The sequence below is a fragment of the Sorex araneus genome, chromosome 6 (genome assembly GCF_027595985.1).
Source record: "Sorex araneus isolate mSorAra2 chromosome 6, mSorAra2.pri, whole genome shotgun sequence".
In the NCBI taxonomy this organism is placed as follows: Eukaryota; Metazoa; Chordata; class Mammalia; order Eulipotyphla; family Soricidae; genus Sorex; species Sorex araneus.
The window spans coordinates 139,433,051-139,455,418 of record NC_073307.1 but is presented as its reverse complement, the minus strand read 5'-3'; the positions used below and the strand labels follow the sequence as shown (position 1 = coordinate 139,455,418).

Here is a 22,368-nt window from a genome sequence, read left to right as displayed (position 1 = left end):
TCTCCCAAAGCTTTCTTTCTATGGGGAAGATAGCAGCAGCAGCAGAAGCAGCACCCACGTGTCATCCCCATATTCTAGAACTCACAACCCAGAGGTACAAGCTTGCAGTAATGTGGCGCGCAAGAGATCATGGGATGGGGGTTTTACTGGCACGCTCTCCGCCCAGATGAGATCCGGAGCAGCCACGCATGACACGGCCCCTCTGATCCTTAAAGACTATGATCCAGGAGGTCTACTAACCCATTTTGGAACCTGGAGACTTCTTATAGAAATGCATCTAGACTGTAAACTGAGCTAAAGCAACAGAAATCCAAAACCACGCGGTCGCAACAAGCTCCTATAATCTTTATTCTCAGCAATGAAAACAAACTATCAAATGATGATTTTCAGTAGGTTTGATTGTTGGGGGAAAATTCCTAATAATAATAGTGAGTTTTCTGTTGAAATATTGAATGTATTCAAAGTATAGAGAGAATAAAGTGAAGATCATTGGCCACTCAGGTTCGGGGGGGTGTGAGAGGGGGGTATATTGGGGTTCTTGGTGGGGGAACAGGTGCACTGGTGAAGGGATGGGGTGTGATCATTATATGACTGAGACTTAAACCTGAAACTTTGTAACTTTTGTCATGGTGATTCAATAAAATAAAAATTAAAAAAAAAGAGTTGAATATTGAGAGAGAACATATTCAGACAAAAGACCTGAGAAAGGTGACAGGTATTCTAGACACTGAAAAATGAGCTTTCATAGACTGTAATGAGAGTAGGTGCAACCTTAATTTGAGCAAGGTATGATAGACGGAATATATATACTGAAAAACAAGACTAAGGAGATAGACTGGATTGAACAAAATCATGACATTGAAAGCTACACTAAAACTTTTAAAAATTACATTTGAAGCATTTTGATAGCTAAATGGATAAGGAGGCCAAAAGACAAGCAGTGTATGGTATTGAAAACAGAAAAGAAGATATATTCAAGATAAAAAATACTGGGAAAGTAAAACCAGCAAGAATTAAAATTTGTAGTTTTACTTGTCATACCTATTTGCATAATAATACCTTGTATTCTATTATTTAAATTATGTTTTTCATCGCTAAGTGCTTAATAAGCACCCATAGAATTAGTAAGTTAGACAAAAATGATATGCAAATCACAAGTTTTCAGGTGCATTTCATAAATATAATTTTCCCTGCTGTTTAAGTGTTCCAAATAGTTTTTACTTGCTTTTTATTTAGGAAAAGCTTGTAATTTCTTGTCAATGTTTTTACATTTCCTGTTGTTTTGATAGTTTTGAGAGATGATTCCCTGTCATTTATTATGATATCTGTGTCAAAGAGACTGGGACTCTTCAATTAGAGGTCCCTCCTCCTGAACATAATCATGTCTGATATCTCATGTCATTATCTAGGTCATTACCAGCATGACTTCAGATTTACATTTAAAATTTTTCCTCCTTACAGCGTACACAGTTTTATAAATTGTTCTACATCGGTGAAGAAGGAATATATTTTACAACTATATACAGATAAACATACACATTCATGAAGTCATCTATTGTTGCCATGTCTGAAACTGAAATTGAGGGTGGGACGGAGAGTTCTAATCCCCTAATCACAGGACAAATTTTCCTGGTAATTCATTCTTCTTTATAGTTTCATACAAAATTCCCCTTGTCACTCTTACAAATTCCAAAACAATAAGCATCCTAAACCTGAAAACAGCATAAAGAACAGATAGTTGAGAAATTTGTAGTTTATTCTTTTAAAAGGTCAAAGCATGAATTTCTGAAAATCACAGTATCACAGGAACAAACTCAATAGTCTTTGTCAGATTTTAGGGATGTATCATGTCAGCTGATGCACAGTCACATATTTCATGGAACTGAATTGAATCAAATAAATACACATTGAACTACAATTATAATAAGATTAAAATATAAAATAAGCTAAAATTGTATGTGCCCCATAAGTGTAAAACATCCTTTCACAGCCTGTATTGTATAAAGTAAACCTATGTCTATACTCATAGCTGTACCTTGAATATTTTGTATTCTATATGTCTAATTGCACATAAATACTATAGGAAACTTAGAATATTTAACATATTTGGAATATCTTCTTAACCTTTGTTAAATATTGAAATTATTTATTTGATAAAGATTAGCCAGCAATTTTCCAATGCCGTTTGTTTACAAAGTATTAAAATCTTTCTTTATGCTCAGCTTACTTATAGCATGACTTGAAAAAGCAGTTGGATATATTGCGTTTGCACCAACGTAATTTAAATAAAGAGTATAAAATATATCTATGAAAAACTGTGAAATTACATTTCTAAATGAAAGCCTTGTAAACTAGTTATTTCAATAAGTACTGATAAGAATAAAAGGAAATAAAAATGCCTTCACACTTTAAAAGTGCATCCAGATTTTTTTTATAAGAAAAAAACATCATGATAGAAGGCTGGACTCATAACATTGACAGAAGATTGTAAATCAACATTGCTTAAACTGGACGAAAGAAGCTAAATAGTCTGTCTGATTCATACTAATTCTCAGAACTTTTCACAGTATTTCCAAAGTGGGCAATACCACTCTCCTCTGTATCACTTGTATCACTTCTAGTCCCGTTGACCTTTGACTTGCTCGAGCGGGCGCCAGTAACATCTCCATTTGTCCCTGTCGAGAGCTAGTGCAGCCCAATGATATCTGCTTGCTCCAGGAACAGAAAGAGCCTCAAATCCTTCAATCAGGGATTTGACGAAGAAATCTGACTGTCTAGTTGGTGGGCGGTCACGAGGTCTTCTGATGTCCCGTGGAATCCAGTAGGTAACAGCTGTAGTCCAGCCGTCCTCTCTGAATTGCATTACATGACCGGCCCATCTGATTTTTGATGCCTTGGCAAACGAGACAGCAGCCCTGATTTTTGACCATCGACGAAGATCAGAACTCCGGATTCCTTCTCTCACTTGAGTGAAACGTGATATTCCCAGCATAGCTCTTTCAATTCCTCTTTGGGATACCCTAATAGCATTCTCATCCTGTTTGCATAGGGCCCAGGTCTCTGAGGCATATGTTAGTGCAGGAAGAACGGTGGAATCAAAAAGATGTGCCCGGAGTCGGAGGTTCTTCGTTCTCTTAACCACCTCTTCGATGCTCTTGAAGGCATTCCAGGCTGCTCTCTTCCTCCTGTGCAGTTCTGGCACCAAGTCGTTCCTCATACTGATTTCTCGACCCAGGTACACATAGCTGCTGCATTGGGAGATGTTCGTTCCATTGAGAGCAAATGGGGCTTCAGGGACCAGTTCGTTTTTCATGAACATCGACTTGTTGCTCTCTGGACTGCGCAGCCGCAAAGTGTAAATACCATAAAACACTTAATACTTACTATTCCCGCACCATATTTGATAGGGTTCAAATTTGGTGTGAACCATGGTAACACCTCTAAGGGCAATGGAGGCTGCCCTAAAAGCCTCCATCCCTCTTGGAGAGCCCGGCAAGCTATCGAGAGTATTTCGCCCGCACGGCAGAGCCTAGAAAGCTACTCGTCTCGTATTCGATAGGCCAACAATAGTAACAGCAATTGGTCTCCTCTGTATACTATGGTGTAAATGATGCTGGAATGATCCAAAGGACATTGCTAGCATTGGGGTGCAATTTGGAGTGTGGTGTTTCTGTTCTTTCCTGTTCAAGAAGAAGGTATATTTCCAAAGGAATGCTAAGTGATTTTTTTTTTTCCTGAATGGAGGAAAGTAGGCCAGTCTCAGCAAAGACACGATGCAGATAGTATACTCTAATCCTTGTGATAATTCTGTTAAATGAACTATCTGATAAATGAAGTAATGATATTTGGCAGAAGGAACATAATGCTGTTAGAAGGGTGACACTGACTTAAAATTATTTATGATAAACTAACCTGGCAGTTAAAATGCAATGAATGGTTCCCTGGAGGATGTCATGTAAGCTATACAAGTGAAGCTTGTTTTAATGACCTAAAGATTTTCCCACTGAGTGACACATATGTCTGAAGCTAATTTAGATTGAGAGGACATGTTTTGACCTGAATGCTTCAGATCATTCCCCCTTCTTTTCCTGAGTCTCTTGCATTTCAAGTTATTAATAAAGCTTGAACCTAAGTGAAACCTCATAATTGATTCTTTCTTGGTAGACAAGTCCTTTATGTTAGCCCATATATTTACATTGATTCACTTCCTCCATTTTAAGTTACAGTAGGATTAAATGAATATAAATATAATACTGAGCAAAACATATGTTCGAACTAGATGGCTTTATGTCTAGAATTTGAAGAAAAGTTACCAAACAAGCAACCACTGGTTTAAACAAATAGTTACTTAGGTTATGTACTGAGACTACTCCAAATTATACAGAGTCCTGTGTGCACTCTTTTATATTTCTTTCCTTTTTAAATTTTTTTAATTATCAATCCAGTGGCATCTCTGAAACATTTCTGTATGACAATGACTTCTCATGACCTTCTGTTTACAAAATGAAAAAAATGCCATAGAAACCAACAGTGCTATTTAGTGGCAAAAGAAGGCATTTTGAAACTAGTATCAGTCCTTGACTAGATTGTATTCTTCCTGGGTTCTTTAGTTAGATTGTTTATCAAGTTGTGTTTTTTCTTCGTAAATGTAACCACTATTAATCATCTTTGTTATGATGATGAAGTATTATAAACATGCATACAAAAGCATCCTTGTAGAAAACTTAGGGAGTTTTTAAAATCAATTTAACTCAATTAAAATAATCACTGGACTTCCAAACTATGTTTTAACGATGGTAGCAATTTTAAATCCTCACCATCATACACCTAAGAAAACATAATAGCTAACTCATTCCCTACCCCGACTCATTTATCTGATAAAGATTTATACAAAATGAAATCACTGTGTTTTTTAAAAATAGATTAAGTTTAGAGACATGTTAAAACATTAATAAGTTATTAATATCTCCGAAATATTTTACTATTATATTCATTTTTTTTGCTTTTTGTGTCACACCCAGCAACGCACAGAGGTTGTGCTATTGCTCCAGCCCCTCAATTTTCTTATATGTGTTATGTTAATAGTGGTTTGAAGCATATTTCTAGACCAATGGACAAAGAACTACCTATTGAGTGTCCATATCAGTTAAAATTGCGTGGGAGATTTATTTTTACTTGTGTTACTTTAAATGTGATTATTTAATGTAGTTTTCATCCCATATCTTTCTATAGGGAGATACTGTAAATATAAGAATCTACATGGTATTAAATCTCTTTGATGAAGTAAATAAATAGAAAATTAAACATTGGTAAACAAATGACTATAATTTGACAAGGCACACAAATTGCCTTACTCAGATTCAGGAAGAGCAGATTTGACCAGGTTTATGTGTCAAAAAAATGTGAGGCCATTGCCTTGCAGAATCCCCTTAGAGAAATACAAGTGCTGCAATTATGTCTGAACCCTAAATTACTTGAAAAATCTTTAGAGGTTTTGCCATACTAAGTGTAATGGGATAATGCTCTCATTAAGTTCTAGTCAATTATCACAAGGAAGTCAGAATCATTTTAGAACCCAAACTAGTTGGTTGGATAATTCATTTCCATGAGCCCACTGTGACATACGCTCAGTGCAGCCATCTGTATCGTAAGTTAAGTTGATTCCCAGGTTTATTATAGGAACACCATGGCAATGTCAGTAAATTTGCCAGAGTGATTTCCCCATGGTCACACATTTATTTAGCCAAACAAATGCTTGTGTTTATGGTAGGTAGCAGATGTTGTCAGTTGCACAATACAACATGATCTGAAGCATCATTTCTCTGGATGCAACTGAAAGGGAGTGGTGACGTGAAAGTTTAAATTTTACAAGGACCAGCTTTTTGTTCCTTAAATGCTCTTCTGATTCTTACTGTATCTGGTTCTCAGTTTTCCCCTGAAGAGTGTATTTTCTGCTGCTACTTGGAATGGAGTTAGCAGTACCAGAAGTTTCAAATAGAATACTATTGTTTTATGTGTTTGCTTAACTCACTATGCTTACCACTATACCCAAAGTAACCTTCACACCCCCACTAATTCTTCTCTATCCCAGTGGTACAAAGTACATTCTTCATGATAACTGTGCATCTTTGGAGAATAACTGTTTGGATTAGCTAAATGGTCTCCAATTGTACCTAGTTCTACATAAGTCTCACTGCTTTTTTCTTTTTTTTATTTACTCTATTTAGTATCACCAAGTCTAACGTGTGGTATTCCTTCTTTCAATAAACTATGCACAAATTTCATATAGTTTCACGCATTGTCATCAAATTTAACATTGATTAACATTAAGTTGTTCCTAAACAACCCTCTTTTGTCTGTTAATAATATGGAGTCTAGAGAGCTTAGGCTGTAGCTAAGAGTCCATAGATGATGTACTTTTATTCAAATAAACATCATTTAAAAAATTATGGAGAGACTCTGCCTGAAATTTTATTTTATTTTATTAATTTTTTATTTTATCGAATCACTGTGAAAAAAGTTACAAAGCTTTCAGGTTTAAGTCTCAGTCATATAATGATCAAACCCCCATCCCTTAACCAGTGCACATGTTCCACCACCAAGAACCCTGGTATACCCCCTCCCTCAGCCCCCCAACCCTAGTGGCTAATGATCTTCAATTTGCTCTCTCTATACTTTGAATACATTCAATATTTCAACAGAGGACTCACTATTATTGTTTAGAATTTTACCCCAAGAATCAAACCTGCTAAAAGGGCATCATTTGATAATTTGATTTCCATTGCTGAGAGTTAAGAATATATGAGCTCATATGGCCGCTGTTGCGGCCGCGCAGTTTTGGATTTCTGATATTTTAGTACTTAAGTCCAGAGAGATTTCTGCCAGAAGTCATCGAAAGACAAGGCCGAGATAGAAAAACCTTGCCCCTCCCTGGGGTGGCCTGGGATTGTAGCTCAGTTCACAGTCTAGATGCATTTCTGTAAGAAGTCTCTGGGTGCCAAACGTGATTAGTAGCCCTCCAGGGTCATAGTCTTTAAGGAGGAGAGGAGCTGTGGCATATGTGTGACCACTCCAGTCTCTGCCTGAAACTTTAGAGTTACTCTTATGTATTCCTTTTTGTGACCATGAGAATGGGAAATGATTCCAGAATCCTGTCACCTTTGTCAACAAAACATGTGACTTTATAGCTCATGCTGTTGAATAAATTGTCCTTATTTTCAAATGAATATAAATATATCTGCTGTTTGCAATTAAAGGCATTGTTTTGTTGTTTGGGGGGGTCACACCTTGCAGTGTTCCTTGCTCTGCACTTGACTTACTCCTGGAGGGGTAGGGGGACTATATGGGATACTGGGAATTGAACCCAAGTTGGCTACATGCAAAGCAAGCACCTTGTTCACTGTGCTATCTCTTTGGCCCCCATATTGGGTAATATAAAGTTCTCCTTGGGTAAGATACATAAATTTGTAAGCTCTTTTTCTTTTATTTTTAAAAAATGATTTGTTTTATGTTAGGCCATTAGTATTAACAGTTATAGTTTTCTGTACCTAGTTACTGCTCCTCACCACCACCAAAATGCTCCAATCTTTATATCTCTAGTCCAAATTAATATGAGCAATATTTAAAGTTTTTTTTGAAAATATCACCTATATTAAGTACGTATGAGGGACAAATTTCTATTTGAAGATGTATTTTTTAATTTTTTTCTATTTATTCTTTCTTATTCCAAAGACCAAGAAAAGTCATATTTGGATTTCTCTTCAATTTCCTGAATCTTGAATGCTTGTTTTTATTGGCTTTTGTGTTTACCGAGTCTCTGATGATTTTTTTGTACCATTTTATTTTTCCTTTCTTACATCCTTAATAAGATCTATTTCGTTGGGGCCTTGTCTGAGCATTACTCTAGACCATCTTATAAATTGTCATGTTCTTCTGAACTACTCTGTTCATTTTCAGGAATTTAATTACATAACATAATGGTGACCACTAAGTTCATATCTCCTGGCATAAACTCTCTTCTGAGAGTCTAGAGTGATAGTATAGCAGGTAGAACTTTGCCTTGCACGTGGCCAACCCTGTTCAATCCCCTGCATCCCATATTCTCCTGAGCACTACCAGGAGTAATTTCTGAGCATCAGCAGGTGTTATCAAAAAGAAAAAAAAAAGCAAAATCCCCTCTTTTCTGAGGTCAATATCTGCACTGATGAGCTGGTCAATTTGATCTTTGCTGGGAGGTCAAATAATTTGTAGTATTTTCCAATTTATTGAGAAGTAATTCTCCTTCAACTTCACGCTATAATAGCTTAACAACTGGGTCATAAAGTTTCTGAATATTAACAATTGCTTTTTGCAAGATGATTAGTTCTAGAACACCAGAGAGCCTACTAGACACAGCAAGATGGTTGTTGTTATGGGATGTCAAAATCAATACCCTCTAAATACAGTCCCATTATCTTTCTCTCTTCTAGTCTTTTCCCTCTTGGTGATTAATATTACCATTAGTTTATTTGCTTAGACGGAATATCATCATAAATTTCTTCTTCATCATCCTACACATGTTATCAATGAACAAATGTGCTCTTCTTTGTTTTGAGTATTCCTCAAAATCCATAAGTGACACAAGATAATTCTCGGTCATTATTTTTTTAATTACATTATTTTAATAGCCTTCATACTGATTATTTTGCTCTTGGCCTAATTGATTATTTTCATTGATTTTCCATACAGGACTGGAAAGATATTTCCATGATGAAAACCTCAATATGCCACATCCTTATTGTCTCTTCATTAGTTTTTTTAATGTAACTTAAAAATCATTCAAATATTGTGATAAACATTAGGTGTCTTCGTGTTTTCTTAGACTTTTACCTATCAAGGTATCAAGAATAATTATTGCGGGGGCTGGAGCAACAGCACAGCAGGTAGAGTGTTTGCCTTGCATGTGGCCAACCCGGGCTCAATTCCCAGCATCCCATAAGGTCCCCTGAGCACTGCCTGGAGTAATTTCTGAGTGCATGCGCCAGAAGTAACCCCTGTGCTTTGCGAGGTGTGACCCAAAACTCAAAAAAAATTATTTCTCCACAAAAAATGATAATATAAATGATGTACAAAGACAACTTTATATATTATGGTTGATTGAATGTTGTAAAATTAGCATTATGCCCTACTCTAAGTCTAACCTATTTTCTATATTTATTCTAACAAGACTGATGTTATCAATCATTTTAAACAATAAGCAGAATATGTACATTTGGATTCATCTTAATGGCTTAATTTATCATTATGTTTATTCAATCCTCATAGCTACCCTTTTAATTAAGTATATATGTATATATTTAAATATAAAAGAGTCCTCTTCTCCATTTTCTGTATTTTTGGAAATTTTCTAGATCTCATCTTGAAGCCCTTTCCACAAGAGCAAAAATCTGGAAATTTTTGTGTAATTCAGCTGTGTAAGCATACATGACTGGATAAAGCAATTCTGGTATATATTGTAATATATTACTCCATTTAACACAAGACAAAATCATGCATTTTGATGCTATGTGAATGGATATGGAGAATGTCATGCTGAGTTGTTAGTCAGAAGGAGAGAGACCAATGCAGAATACTTTCATATGTGGGATATTGCACAGCACTGTAGCATTATCCCATTGTTCATCAATTTGCTCGAGTGGACACCAGCAAGATCTCTATTTTGATACTTGTTGTTACTGTTTTTGGCATATTGAATACACCAAGGGCAGCTTGCCAGGCTCTGTTGTGTGGCTGGGATACTCTCATTAGCTTGCTGGGCTCTCTGAGAGGGATGGATAAATTGAACCCAGCTCGGTCGTGTGCAAGGCAAACGCCCTACCCGCTGTGCTATTGCTCCTGTCCTCATATGTGGGATATAAAGAAAAATAATGGTGGAATAATAAATGCCCCAAGGCAGTGGAAACAGAGCATGAGAATAATAAATGGAATATTGCTCAGCCATAAAAAGATAAAGTCATGAAATTTTACTGCTACATGCAGAGCCTTGGACATTATCATGCTGAATGAAGTTAGTCAAGTGGAGAGAGACTGACGCATAATTATATCTCTTATATGTAGGATATCACTTGTATCACTTGTCATCCCATTGATCTTCGATTTGCTCAAGTGGGTGCCAATAACGTCTCCATTAGTACCTGTTGTGTGCTAGTGTAGCCCAATAATATCTACTTGCTCCAGGAACAGGAAGACCGGCAAATTGTTCATTCAGGGTTTTGAAGAAGTCTGACCATCTCATTGGTGGGCAGCCGCTCGGTCTTTTGAAATCCCGTGGAATCCAGTCGGTAAAAACTAAGTTGTGGGTAACTTAGTTTATGGGGCAAGCATAATGCAATGCAAAGTTTTGTTCTTTTTTTTAACAAAGTAAATAATTCTGTGACCAGTGTGCGGGCAGTCTCTAGGCCTCAAGCTGCACCGGGCACCTGCCCAGCTGAGGCACAGCAGGAAAGTGCCCAGCCATGCGGAGGGGCAGACGCTGGTGCCCGTAGCAGGTGGAGCATGCAGGGGAGGGGAGGGACACATGTGGTCGTCTTTGACACATTACATGTCCCGCCCATCTCATTTTTGATGCCTTGGCAAATGAGATGGCATCCCTGATTCTTGATTGTCAACGGAGGTCAGAACTCTGGATGCCTTCTCTCACTTGAGTGAAGAAACATGATACTCCAAGCATAGCTCTTTCCATTCCTCTTTGGGATACCCAAATAGCATTCTCATTCTGTTTTCATAGGGCCCGGGTCTCTGAGACCTATGTTAGTGCAGGAAGAAAGGCGGAATCAAAAAGATATGCCTGGAGCCGGAAGTTCTTCGTCCTCTTAACCACTTCTTCGGCACTCTTGAAGGCATTCCATTCTGCTCTCTTCCTCCTGCACAGTTCTGAGGTTTTTCCTTATCGCTTCCCTGCATAGCTTTGAGAGGTCGGTCATTAGCTTGTGGTTGCCTGAGACTCTCGCCAAACCACGGTGACGAATGAGCTCGAGAGTTTCTGAAGACAGACGTCTGTTTGTGGTTTTCCTGCTCTTGGCATTTTTCGCACAATCATGGAGGTGCTGAACCAGTTGATCGTATTCCTCGTGAATGTTGTCAATGACGACACCTTCCCACATTGTTGCAATAGTGCCAGAGAGCTCCCAGTGGGTGGTCATTCTGGGAGTTCTCTTCTTAAACTGAAACTTTGCATTCCTTTCTCCCTGCTCTGTGAAGTAGAATTTTGCACAAAGGAGATGGTGGTCCGGTCCCGTTTGGAATTTTGGGACTACAGCAACATCAGTCAGGCAAAATATTCGATTGAATATGATGTGGTCAATTTCATTGTGGAACTGTCCACCGGGAGACTCCCATGTCCAGCGTTTAGATTCGGCCTTCTGGAACTGTGAGTTTCCATGGATGGTCTTGGTCGACATGATGAACTCAGACAGTCTCTCACCCTGTTTGTTCCATTCTAGGCCGTGGGGCCCAATGTGGAGTTCTTCCAGCGACCTTCTTGGTCCTATCTTGGCATTAAAATCACCAACAATGATCTTGTAGAAGGTGTGGTCTTCTTTATAGAACCTCTCCAGTACCATGTAGAACTTCTCAATTTCTTCTTCATCATAGTTGGATGTTGTTGCATCGACAACAAAGATAGAAACTGCTGGCAGTGAGCCACATCTATTCAAGCATAATCATCTGATTTGGGTTGTTAGGCATTCAAATGAATCAATGCTCATGGCCAAGTTAGTGTTGACAAGGACACCAATGCCACCAATGCTTCTGTTAAATACCTCACCTGTAGACCTCCCCTATCACCACTACCTAGCCACCGCCACGCTCCAGGCCGCTTTCCGGACACTTGAGCCTAATCTCACACATGAGTGAAGCCCACAGAACCAGTAAAGCAGAACTTTGTGACCTTGTACTCCAGGCTCAATGAGAGCCAGATACTCCTACAATCTCCGGCGCCCCACCCCAGTGATCAAACCCAGATGACCCACCATACCGGAGCCAGATAAACGCCTCACTGGCAAACCTCCAACCTCCACTACCCAGCCACCACCACCATGCTCCAGGCCACTTTCCAGACCGTGTTGCCCCCAAAACATAGGACACTTGATACCCATTTTCCATAATTTTCGTACCAGAGTTGATGGGCTTCAAATATGGTATGAACCATGGGAGCGCCTGTAAGGGCGATTGGAGGCCGCTCTAAAAGCTTCCATCCCTCTTGGAGAGTCTGGCAAGCTAACTGAGAGTCCCCCGCCCGCATGCCAGAGCCTGGCAAGCTACTCGTGGTGTATTCGATACCCAGTGACAACAATGAGCCTCATTTGACTGACACTGAAAGAGCCCCCAATATGGCATCATTAAGAAGGATGAGCAAGTAGAGGCTGATAAAATCTCAAGGACAAACAAGACTGCCAAAATGAAGAAAGACTAAAATGACTGTCTGTACTGTCAATGCACGTATGCTGGCATCAGAAGAATCCATTGGGGACATGATGGTGCAAGCACAGACGATCAAGTAGGACATCATTGGTCTGACCGAAATGAGAAGACATCAACCACATCACGCCATCTTCGACACTGGAGATGTAAGATATACAGGATGTACAGGAACATAATGATGGAATAATGAATACTCAAAGGCAATGGAAACAAAGAACATAAGAACTGGTAGCACTGTAACACTGTCTTCCAGTTGTTCATCGATTTGCTTGAGTGGGCACCAGACTTTTTTTTGTTTTGTTTTGTTTTTTGGATCAAACCCGGCGATGCACAGGGGTTACTCCTGGCTCTGCACTCAGGAATTACCCCTGCCGGTGCTCAGGGGAGCATATGGGATGCTGGGAATTGAACCCGGGTCAGCCGCGGGCAAGGCAAATGCCCTACCTGCTGTGCTATTGCTCCAGCCCTCCATTGTGAGACTTTTTGTTACTGTTTTTGGCATATCAAATAAGCCACGGGCAGCTTACCAGGCTCTGCCATGCGGGCGCGATACTCTCAGTAGCTTGCTGGGCTCTCAAAGAGGGATGGAGGAATCAAGACCAGGTTGACAGTGTGCAAGGCAAATGCCCTATGTGCTGTGCTATTGCTCTGCCCATGAGAACTGATATTAAGTAGGAAATACGCCACTTGAAAGGGCTAGAGATAGGACGAGGAAGGAGGCAATGTCTATGGTGGAGGGAAGTGTTCAGGCAGAAGGTGGTGCTGAAAGGAGGTAAAGTGTTATGTTTGAAATTCAACAAAAATACCACAAATCATGCTGCAATAACATTTTTAAGTGCCTCTTGTAAAAATGGGTGGAAAGCAAATAGCAGGGGGTGGAGCATTGGGTATTGGTGGAGAGAAGCGGACACTAGTGAAGGAATTCACATTAAAACTCAGTATGGGTAAAAGCCAATCCTTAGTAACTTTGCAATTTCACAGTGACTAAATAAAAAATAAAAATGTTTTAAAAATCAAGAATTTGGGTATAGGAAGAACTGAGAATTGATCATCAAATTTGGCGAGAAGTTACATGAAAATAATGCATTCAATTTAGTGAAAAGCACGCTGTTCAATGAAACAATCCAAAGTAGAATAAAATTTTAGAAAGAACATTAAACACAATAATCTCTTAGTTTCTTTTGATGGTTCCAGAAAATAGTAAAATGAGTGATAGGTAAAAAAAATGGGGTTAATAAGGGACTTAATATAGGGGCTGGAGCGATAGGGCGTTTAGGACATTTGCCTTGCACATGGCCGACCTGAGTTCGATTCCTAGCATCCCACATGGTCTCCAGAGCACCATTAGGAGTTATTCCTGAGTGCAGAGCCAGGAGTCAACCCCTGTGCATCGCTGAATGTGACCCAAAAAGAGAAAAAGAAAAAAGAAGGGAACATAGAGTGAGTTTAGAACAGATAATATTAGAGAACAATTACAATTTTTTGTGACTAAAATACAACAAATATTTGTTTGCATTTATCATATTTATATCCTTTATGTATGTGTATACAATATATCACGCATGTCTAACATTTATGCTTATATAGTATTCATTAAGGAGTAACATTTATCTTGTGCATTTGTTATCATGGGCTGGAGCAATAGCACAGTGGGTAGGGAGTTTGCCTTGCACATGGCCGACCTGGGTTCGATTCCTCCGCCCCTCTCGTAGAGCCCAGCAATCTGCTGAGACTATCTCACCCACTTGGCAGATCCTGGCAAACTACCCATGGCATATTCAATATGCCAAAAACAGTAACAACATGTCTCATGATGGAGATGGAGATGTTACTGGTATCTGCTCCAGCAAGTTGATGAGGAATGGGATGATAGTGACAGTGATTTGCTGACATCAGAAGCTCTATTTACATAGTCATTCAGAAACTCAAGCTGATAGCTCTCCTTACTAACAGCTTCAGTACTTTCTATAGGATACTTGGCATAACAGAGAAACAACAGAGGAAGTTAACAATGGCACAAACCATTTTAGTTTCAATACTTCGTGGACTGATTGGTAATCTTTAATCCAAATTACTTTCTGGAAAAATATCTTACAATATCAGTAAGATAATCTTTTGATAGTTTGCATAAGAGGGAAAAACTATAAATTAGAAGCTTAAGGTTTCAGTTTAAGGAAAATTATAATATTAGATTATGAAAATGAAAGGCACTACTGAGAAAAGAAAAATGAAAGTGCAGGTGAAAACCTGTGCTATAGAAGAGGTTGTTTCCATCCTGAAATTTCAAAGTTAATATCCCCTTAGCATGTCTGGTAATTAGTGGTTTGGATTTTACTTTACTTTTTCTTTGCCTAAGTGTACTTTATGCCAATATTATGTATACAAAATTATATAATTTTATTGTGTGTTTGATATTAATAAAGCAGTCATAACAGTCAGTGTTAATTTGTATTTTCTTTGTATAATCGCATTATTTTACTTCTAAGCTCTTATTATAATGCAATGATTTCTCTTTGGATTCATTTAGCATGGGCAGATCTGAAAAATATTCAATTTACACTTTTCTCTTTAATTACTTTCTTTGTAAAGCAGCAGATTATATACACCATCATATTTTATTGTCTGCAATGGTTGCTTACCAAGTAAGTATATAATTTGCACCCCTGCAGATGGAAATGAAGCTGATCATTTTAGTACAATTTTGTAAAACATATTTTTTCTTTATAGACATACTCATTTTATTTTATGTAAAGCAGATGCATTAATCTAGTAATTAGAACACTACAGTAGGAGTTAGTTTATTCTATCTCTGGCTATACTGAACATTGATTCTAATATTGTTCTTCAAATAGCCAATAAGTATTCCTTATCAGATATAAACTGTGTTTTCTTTCACAACTAACATAATTTTGGGACTGATGATTTATTTGAATCTAACATAGGTATTTATAAGATAAATGTAAATGTGATACTTCTTTTTAGTAGACATATTTAGTATTGATATTCTATAGAAAATATTAGCTAGAATGTACTTTTCCTAGAGAAACAAAAAGAAACAAGAGCATCTCTCCAGGCAATACCAAGAAATATATTTTAATTCTCCATGCTATATAGATTTTTAAAGAATTCTGTGTCATTCCTTCTACCTATATGTTCATTAAAATACTTATGATAGAGGGGCTGGAGCGACAGTACAGCTGGTAGGGTGTTTGCCTTGCAGGCGGCCGACCCAGGTTCGATTCCCAGCATCCCATATGGTCCCCTGAGCACCGCCAGGAATGATTCCTGAGTGTAGAGCCAGGAGTCAGCCCTGAGCATTGCCAGGTGTGACCCAAAAAGCAAAAAAAGAAATAGTTATGATAGAGAGTCATCATCATCCCATTGATCATCGAATTTCTTGAGTGGTCTCAGTAACGTCTCCATTCATTCAAGCCCTGAGATTTTAGAAGCCTCCTTCTATTCATCCTTCCAATGATGCCGTACTAGAGGCTCTTCCAGGGTCAGGGGAATGAGACCCAGCTTGTTACTGGTTTTGGCATATTAATACACCATGGGGACCTGGCAAGGCTCTCCTATGTGGGCAGGAAGCTCGCAGTAGTTTGCCAGGTTCTCCCAGCAGGAGAAATAGGCTATAAGATATCGCACAGCCACAAAGTGGCCACGCTTCTGGGAGCTTGCTTTTAAGTCTCTGGATGCTGGCCATTGACAGGATTACACAGCACCTGGGCAGTCCCTGGGTGTGACAGGCTTGGAGGTCTCAGCCCCGGGTCCCACACACCTGGGTTCCTCTGCCGGTTCCTTCATGTGTGAGGCTCATCCGAACAGAGAGTCGCTCCTGGCTGTCTTCCTTGGGGCCTCCTTGGAGGGGATGGGCTCTAGCTTCCTTCCCCGCCTCGAGTACAGCTCCCGGCGGCTGAAGACCTCCAAGGCCTAGCCACAGCCATGCTCAAGTCCCCTCTCTACATGTTCAGATGAGCCTCATGCATGAAGGAACTGGCAGAGGAACACAGGTGTGTGGGATCCTGGGCTGAGACCTCCAAGCCTGCTCGGATAAGGACTGGGCCTCTTCTGCCCAGATGCCCCATTTTCCAGTAGCTAGGCTGTCACACCCAGGGACTGCCCCTGGTGCTTTGTAATCCTGTCAACAGCCAGCAACCAGAGACTTAAAAGCAAACTCCCGGAAGAGAGCGACGCAGAGAGTCTCTTGCCCATGCACCTGGCTGTCTTCCCTGGGGCCTCCTCAGAGGGGATGGGCTCCAGCTTCCCTCCCTGCCCCAAGCAGAGCTACCGGAGGCCGAAGACCTCCGGAGCCTAGCCACAGCCACGATAGAGAGTAGCAACAGAAATATGAGAAAGGTACAGTCATCCAGTGTATTATCTAAAACCAAACTTCCCATTGGAAATGACTGCCAGTTATAAACTACAAAACAGTACAATTTACTTCTATTTCTTTGTTTTCAAAACAGTATGGTAATATTGTTTATCTCATTGCATTTGTACAAGAGGTAGTGGGATTACATAAATTGCTTAGGGGCACACTTAGAAAATATGTTATATATATTATGAGCTATCAACATTAGCTCAGTCAAAAAGTGAAGATTTTAGAAGCTGGGGAGGTAGCTCAAAGGGTAAGTACATACTAGTATGTGGGTGGCCCTGTATCTGGTCCCTGGGAGCATAGTCCCCATAAACCTACCTGGGCTTTAAATATTTTTTATTGAAAAATTATGTTTTAAAAAAATCAGTTTACAAGATATCCTAGAAATGAGAAGTATGTTTATAAAGAAGTGGTGGATTTATAATGTAGCATATATTTTTAACATTTTTTCAGAGGCAAGGAACTAAATGTTGGAATCAAGAATCCTACTAAGATCTGAGAAAAATCATTCTCAGCTCCTCAGCTCCTAAAGATATGCATCTATGAATGATCAAGGCATTTCTGAGTCCTTCCAAAGTGTATTCATACACTTTTAGGTAAGAAGCTCTGACTAATATATTATGAGTAATCTGGAACACCCTGCTGTATTTTATATATAAACTCAATATGTCAAAGTGTACAGACATAAAAATGTGTTTACTTACAAATGATTTAGCCTGTAATGTTCAGAAATTAAACATGAGTAAGTTATGTAGGTATTTACTGGTGATTCTCAAAAAGGAAAAAGAAACCTTAACGGCTTTCCTTTAACTATAGCCTCATCATACAGCTTTCAGAATTTGAAATTTAATTTGGTCACTTGAGGACAGTATTCCTGTCCTTTTGAAAATCTGATTTTAAAAAATAGTCAAGGGAAGTGACTGATTTTTAAAAATTGGCCAGGTTCACTATTCCCATTCTGGTTTATTTTGGAAACTTTCAGCATAATTCCCTGAAGAAGTGAGCTACATTTCCTTCTCACTACGCTTCTCAGACCCTTTCGCCTGCTCATACAGATTCTTATTTCATTTTAATGACTAGTAAGGCTCTGTAAATTCCAAGGGGTCTTACAATCACCAGCATTTCAAAAATACAACCTGGCATATCTCTTCTGTATAATAGGCTCTGTTTTTTTTTTTTTTTGCATATAATAGTAGGGAAAGAATATAGGCCTAGATTTTTAAGAAGGAAAATAGAGTTTAAGAAAATAAAACTGAATAATTATTAGAGCTAGTAGAAAATATATAATTATCCTATAAAAGGCTCTCTTCAAAAGTAATAGAATATATTTTTTAGAAATAAAGATTTAGGGATTTTGGGAATCTTTTTGTTAAAGATTAAAGTAAGTCTAACTGGTCTATGGTTTGTCACTACCTAATTGTTTCCAATTTATAAAGCAAAAACTTTCATCTTTCTATGTCACAATATTTTAAAACATGGTCAGTATGTCTGCATGTATTAAACATTATTTTATTTAGTTGCTACAATGTTTGTATTCTTAAAGTTTAGCTATGGAGGTTTATGTTTATCTTGCTTTCATTTTAATTCTATAAACATAATGAACATTTCAAACTTAAAGCAAAAAAATAAAATCATTTATCTTTTCGTTAAAAATGTTTACTGAGCTGCTCTTAAACACAACCAACCCATAATAATTGCTTTTGTTATTGAGAAGATGACATAGTTAGAGAAAGTTATAACTATCAGTATAATCAGAAAAATATATTTTGGCTATCTTTAATAATTATTTTTTAGAAAACAGTGGTAGAAAATAACTATAATAAAGTTAATATAATTCCAATGAGACATTGCTTTGACTAGAGTGACATCATCTATTTTATATTTTGAGTTAATAAATATGTACATGTAAATAAATTCATTATCATTCACACATGCTCATATGCCTCTCTGACACCTCCCAATTCCCACACAGTAGATTTGTGGTGAGATTTCTTAGGTGGGGTGTGAGTTGGACCACAATCCATAGTATTAGGGCTTACTCCTAAAGATGCCCAGAGATCACTTCTGGTGTTGCCATAGGAATCACTGCAGGGGACCATAGATGGTGCTAGAGATGAAACTGGAATTTGCTGCATACAAAGCAAGTGTCTTAATACTTGTGCTCTCTCTCTAGGTCCCTGACACAGTGAAGTTACAGTGTAACCTGCCTAGCCAGAAAAAAAAATAGGAAAAAAGCCAAGACATTTCTCCACCATGTAGATATAAAGAACACTAAATAAGTTAACATTATGTAGAAATGCATGTTTATATTTAAAATGCCATTTATTCAGAAAATAGTCTTGAGATTCTATATTATGATTGCTATACTATTAAGTTTATAAGAGTAAGATTGCTTGTTGTTTGGCAGTTTGGTCTCCTGCTAAAATGCCCTTGTCAGTGTTATGTATAGAATGCTGAGAAAGATATTCACTTTGATGATGTGCTCAATTGGAAATTCAGCAATAATATTCTCCATGGATGAAGGACCTATGCGAATTCAGAGACTGACGCAGTATGTTTTTGTTTTAATGATTTAATATTAAGATTATAGTTTTAAAAATCATCTATGAGGAAGCAGAAAGATAATACATGGGTGATTCCTGATAATCCTTGACTGAGCGGGGAAAGACCCTGTCCTTACCACCTCTTGCCACCCACTATCAAGTGATCTAGCCCTTGTTACCGAGAACACTATGAGGAGGACTCTAATTGGCTTCCACATCATATGGCCCAAGTGAAACATGTTCAGGCCCTAGTATGGAACTTGTAGTCCAGTCTGCAGAGTATGGCAGAAAGTGGCCCTGTGACCCCCTGAGCACTGCTTTAGTTCTCCCAACATAATAAAAAAAATAAAATTTAAAAATCTTTATAAAAATATGAGTCTAAGAAACATGAAAGAATTTAGTCTTATTCCATTAATTCATCTATTACCAATAAAAACCAATTTATTCAAATTCAGAGGTTTTGCTGTTCTTTCTTGTGAGCAGGTCAATCACAGAATTAGCTATCTTCTATGTTTTATATATTATTTAATGCAAAAAGCAGTACTAAAATAGTGGAAATAATAATTATGGCTTCTGAATGAAACTTTGGCCTCCCTCTTTAGTGATCACTAGTAAAACTTGCAAAAATATCCCATCCTGCTGTTTTGTGAACTTATTTTCTCATGTCCTTGAAAAATACTTTTAGTTAAAACTATGTGGTAATGGTAAGAAAACAGGATAATAAAGTGTCTCATGACCACTAACCTATAAAAATTGAATGTGTACTGAGTTTTGTGTGGACTCTGAACTCTTGAAACTCTGGATTTAAATCCTTAACCTAGATGTATGAACTTTGTATCTCGAGGCAAACTACTATCTCAAGGAATAATTTTTTAAAAAATTAGATTAGATGTAGGTAACACATTCTATCTCAAAAGTTGGCAGTAAGGGAAAAAATGAGAAATTGTATAGGTACTCTCAATACTAGGTTTGCTATGAGCAATGTTCAACATTGGATTTTCTTTTCCCATTGAAGGTTAATCAGACCTCCAAATCTTTACCAGCCTCTGTAATTATTTAACCATAATGATGGGCAATGAAATTACTTAATGGGAATATTTTCAGGGTCACTCCTTCAAGGGAGATTAACATAACAATGGTAGCTAGAGGTAAAATTCTACAGTTAGGTTTTACTTAACTCCCAGCTCTGCTACTGTTTGATTATAGATTTTAGACTGATCAGCAAGTTTGATATCTCAGTTTCACCTAGAGATTACAATACAATCTACCATTTCCATTTAGTACAAAGATTAGGATCAATGTCAAATAATTCTTAAAATAGTGCTCTATATTTATCAAACAAGACTTTGGTGTTGGTAAAGCTTTATTTTTTCCTGTACTAAATTATTTTATTTCTGGATTTAAATACATTACAAGACTATCAGTCTACCAACCTAAATGATGCCCTCCTTTAAAAAATATCAGGATCTTGATGCCACAATCCACAGAGAAGCGGCAGGCATTCTGGTGAGCAACACGGCCCGGACAATACTCCGGACCCAAATTGGGGCCAGCAACACCGGGGGGCTGGAAGGAGGATGTGCCAAGAGCACACCTTCTCCAGATGGAACCCTGGCGACACTGAGCAGCAACTAACATGGCTCCAGGATTCGGGACTGGGACACATCCGAGCCGCGCGGCCGCCCGACCTTTTCTAAAACCTGAAAACATACAATCTTTTAATGAAAACTAATTATCAATTGCCTCCTTATTAGGGTTATCTTGTTTGGGGATATAACTTCCACAACAATAGTGAGTTTTGTGTTGAAATATGGAACGTAATCAAGGTGAAGAGAAAATAAATTGAAATTCATCAGTTATACAGTTGGGGTGGGGGGCGGGGAGTATACCCAAGATTTTGGTGGTGGAATATGGGCACTGGTGAAGGGATGGTGTTTGAATACGGTATAACTGAGACATAAACCTGAGAACTCTGTAACTTTCCACATGGTGATAAAATTTAAAAAAAAAAATTAAAAAAAAGCATAAAAAAATAAAAAAAATAAAATAAATCAGATAGATTTATTTATTATCTCCAGTCTTCATATTTTCTAAATTTCTTTGAAAATAGTTTTTCTTCTTTATGTTTTCTTTCATTAAAACACCGTGACTTACCAAGTAACTCATAGTTGTTTTAGACAACGTTCTAGCACTGACCCCAAAACCAGTGTCAGCATCCTACACCAAGTTCCCAGGTTCCCCCCATTTATTCCACTCTTTTATGCATACAAGTAGAATTATGAAATTCATAGTTTATTCAATTCAACATATTGCTCGATTTACTGTTGATTCTCTTAGGAAGTGTTAAGACCATAGCTGTCATTATAAACCAGGACCTCTTAAACTTTTCAACTCATCACCCCTTTCTTTGCCCAAGAAATGCAACACCAGAAAGCAATGCCAGAAATACCTATGGTTCAATATACATTTAATATTTAGTTAACTTTTGGTCATTGGATGTTAAGAAACCTTTTACTGCTGCCAATTTTTCTGTATGTGTAAGATACACATTCAGTTATGTGAAGCTATGTGGGGCAGAGACCTATAAACACAGTACATTTCTTTGACACAGAGCATCACTTTGGGCTAGAGTGATAATACAGTGTATAGGGTGCTTGCCTTTCATCCGGATGTCCTGAGTTCAATCCTCAGCAACCCAAATGGTTCCCTAAACCCACCAGGAGAAACTCCTCAGCTCAGAGTCTGGAGTAAGCCCTGAGCAATGCCACGTGTGGTCCTCAAGGCAGAACCAAACAAAACAAAACTCAAAGTATCATTTTATATCACTTGTATCATTTGTCATCCAGTTGATCTTTGACTTGCTTGAGCAGGTGTCAGTAACGTCTCTGTTCGTCCCTGTTGCTTGCTAGTGTAGCCCAGTGACTGTTCCTGGATCGATCATTTTGTAGTACGATGAATGAATGGGGCAAGATGGTGGTGGAGCTGTTG

At 38.1% G+C, this 22,368-nt stretch overlaps 1 protein-coding gene across 1 annotated transcript in view; it reads right to left on the bottom strand.

Moving 5' to 3' along the window:
* Nucleotides 1-11,786, bottom strand: part of LOC129405964 (uncharacterized) — a 390,594-nt gene extending 378,808 nt beyond the window's left edge. Inside the window, exon 1 of the mRNA XM_055143685.1 lies at nt 10,976-11,786. Within this exon, the coding sequence (XP_054999660.1) occupies nt 10,976-11,600 (625 nt within the window). The 5' untranslated portion in view covers nt 11,601-11,786. The remainder of the gene's footprint in view (nt 1-10,975) is intronic.
* Nucleotides 11,787-22,368: the final 10,582 nt, after the last annotated feature.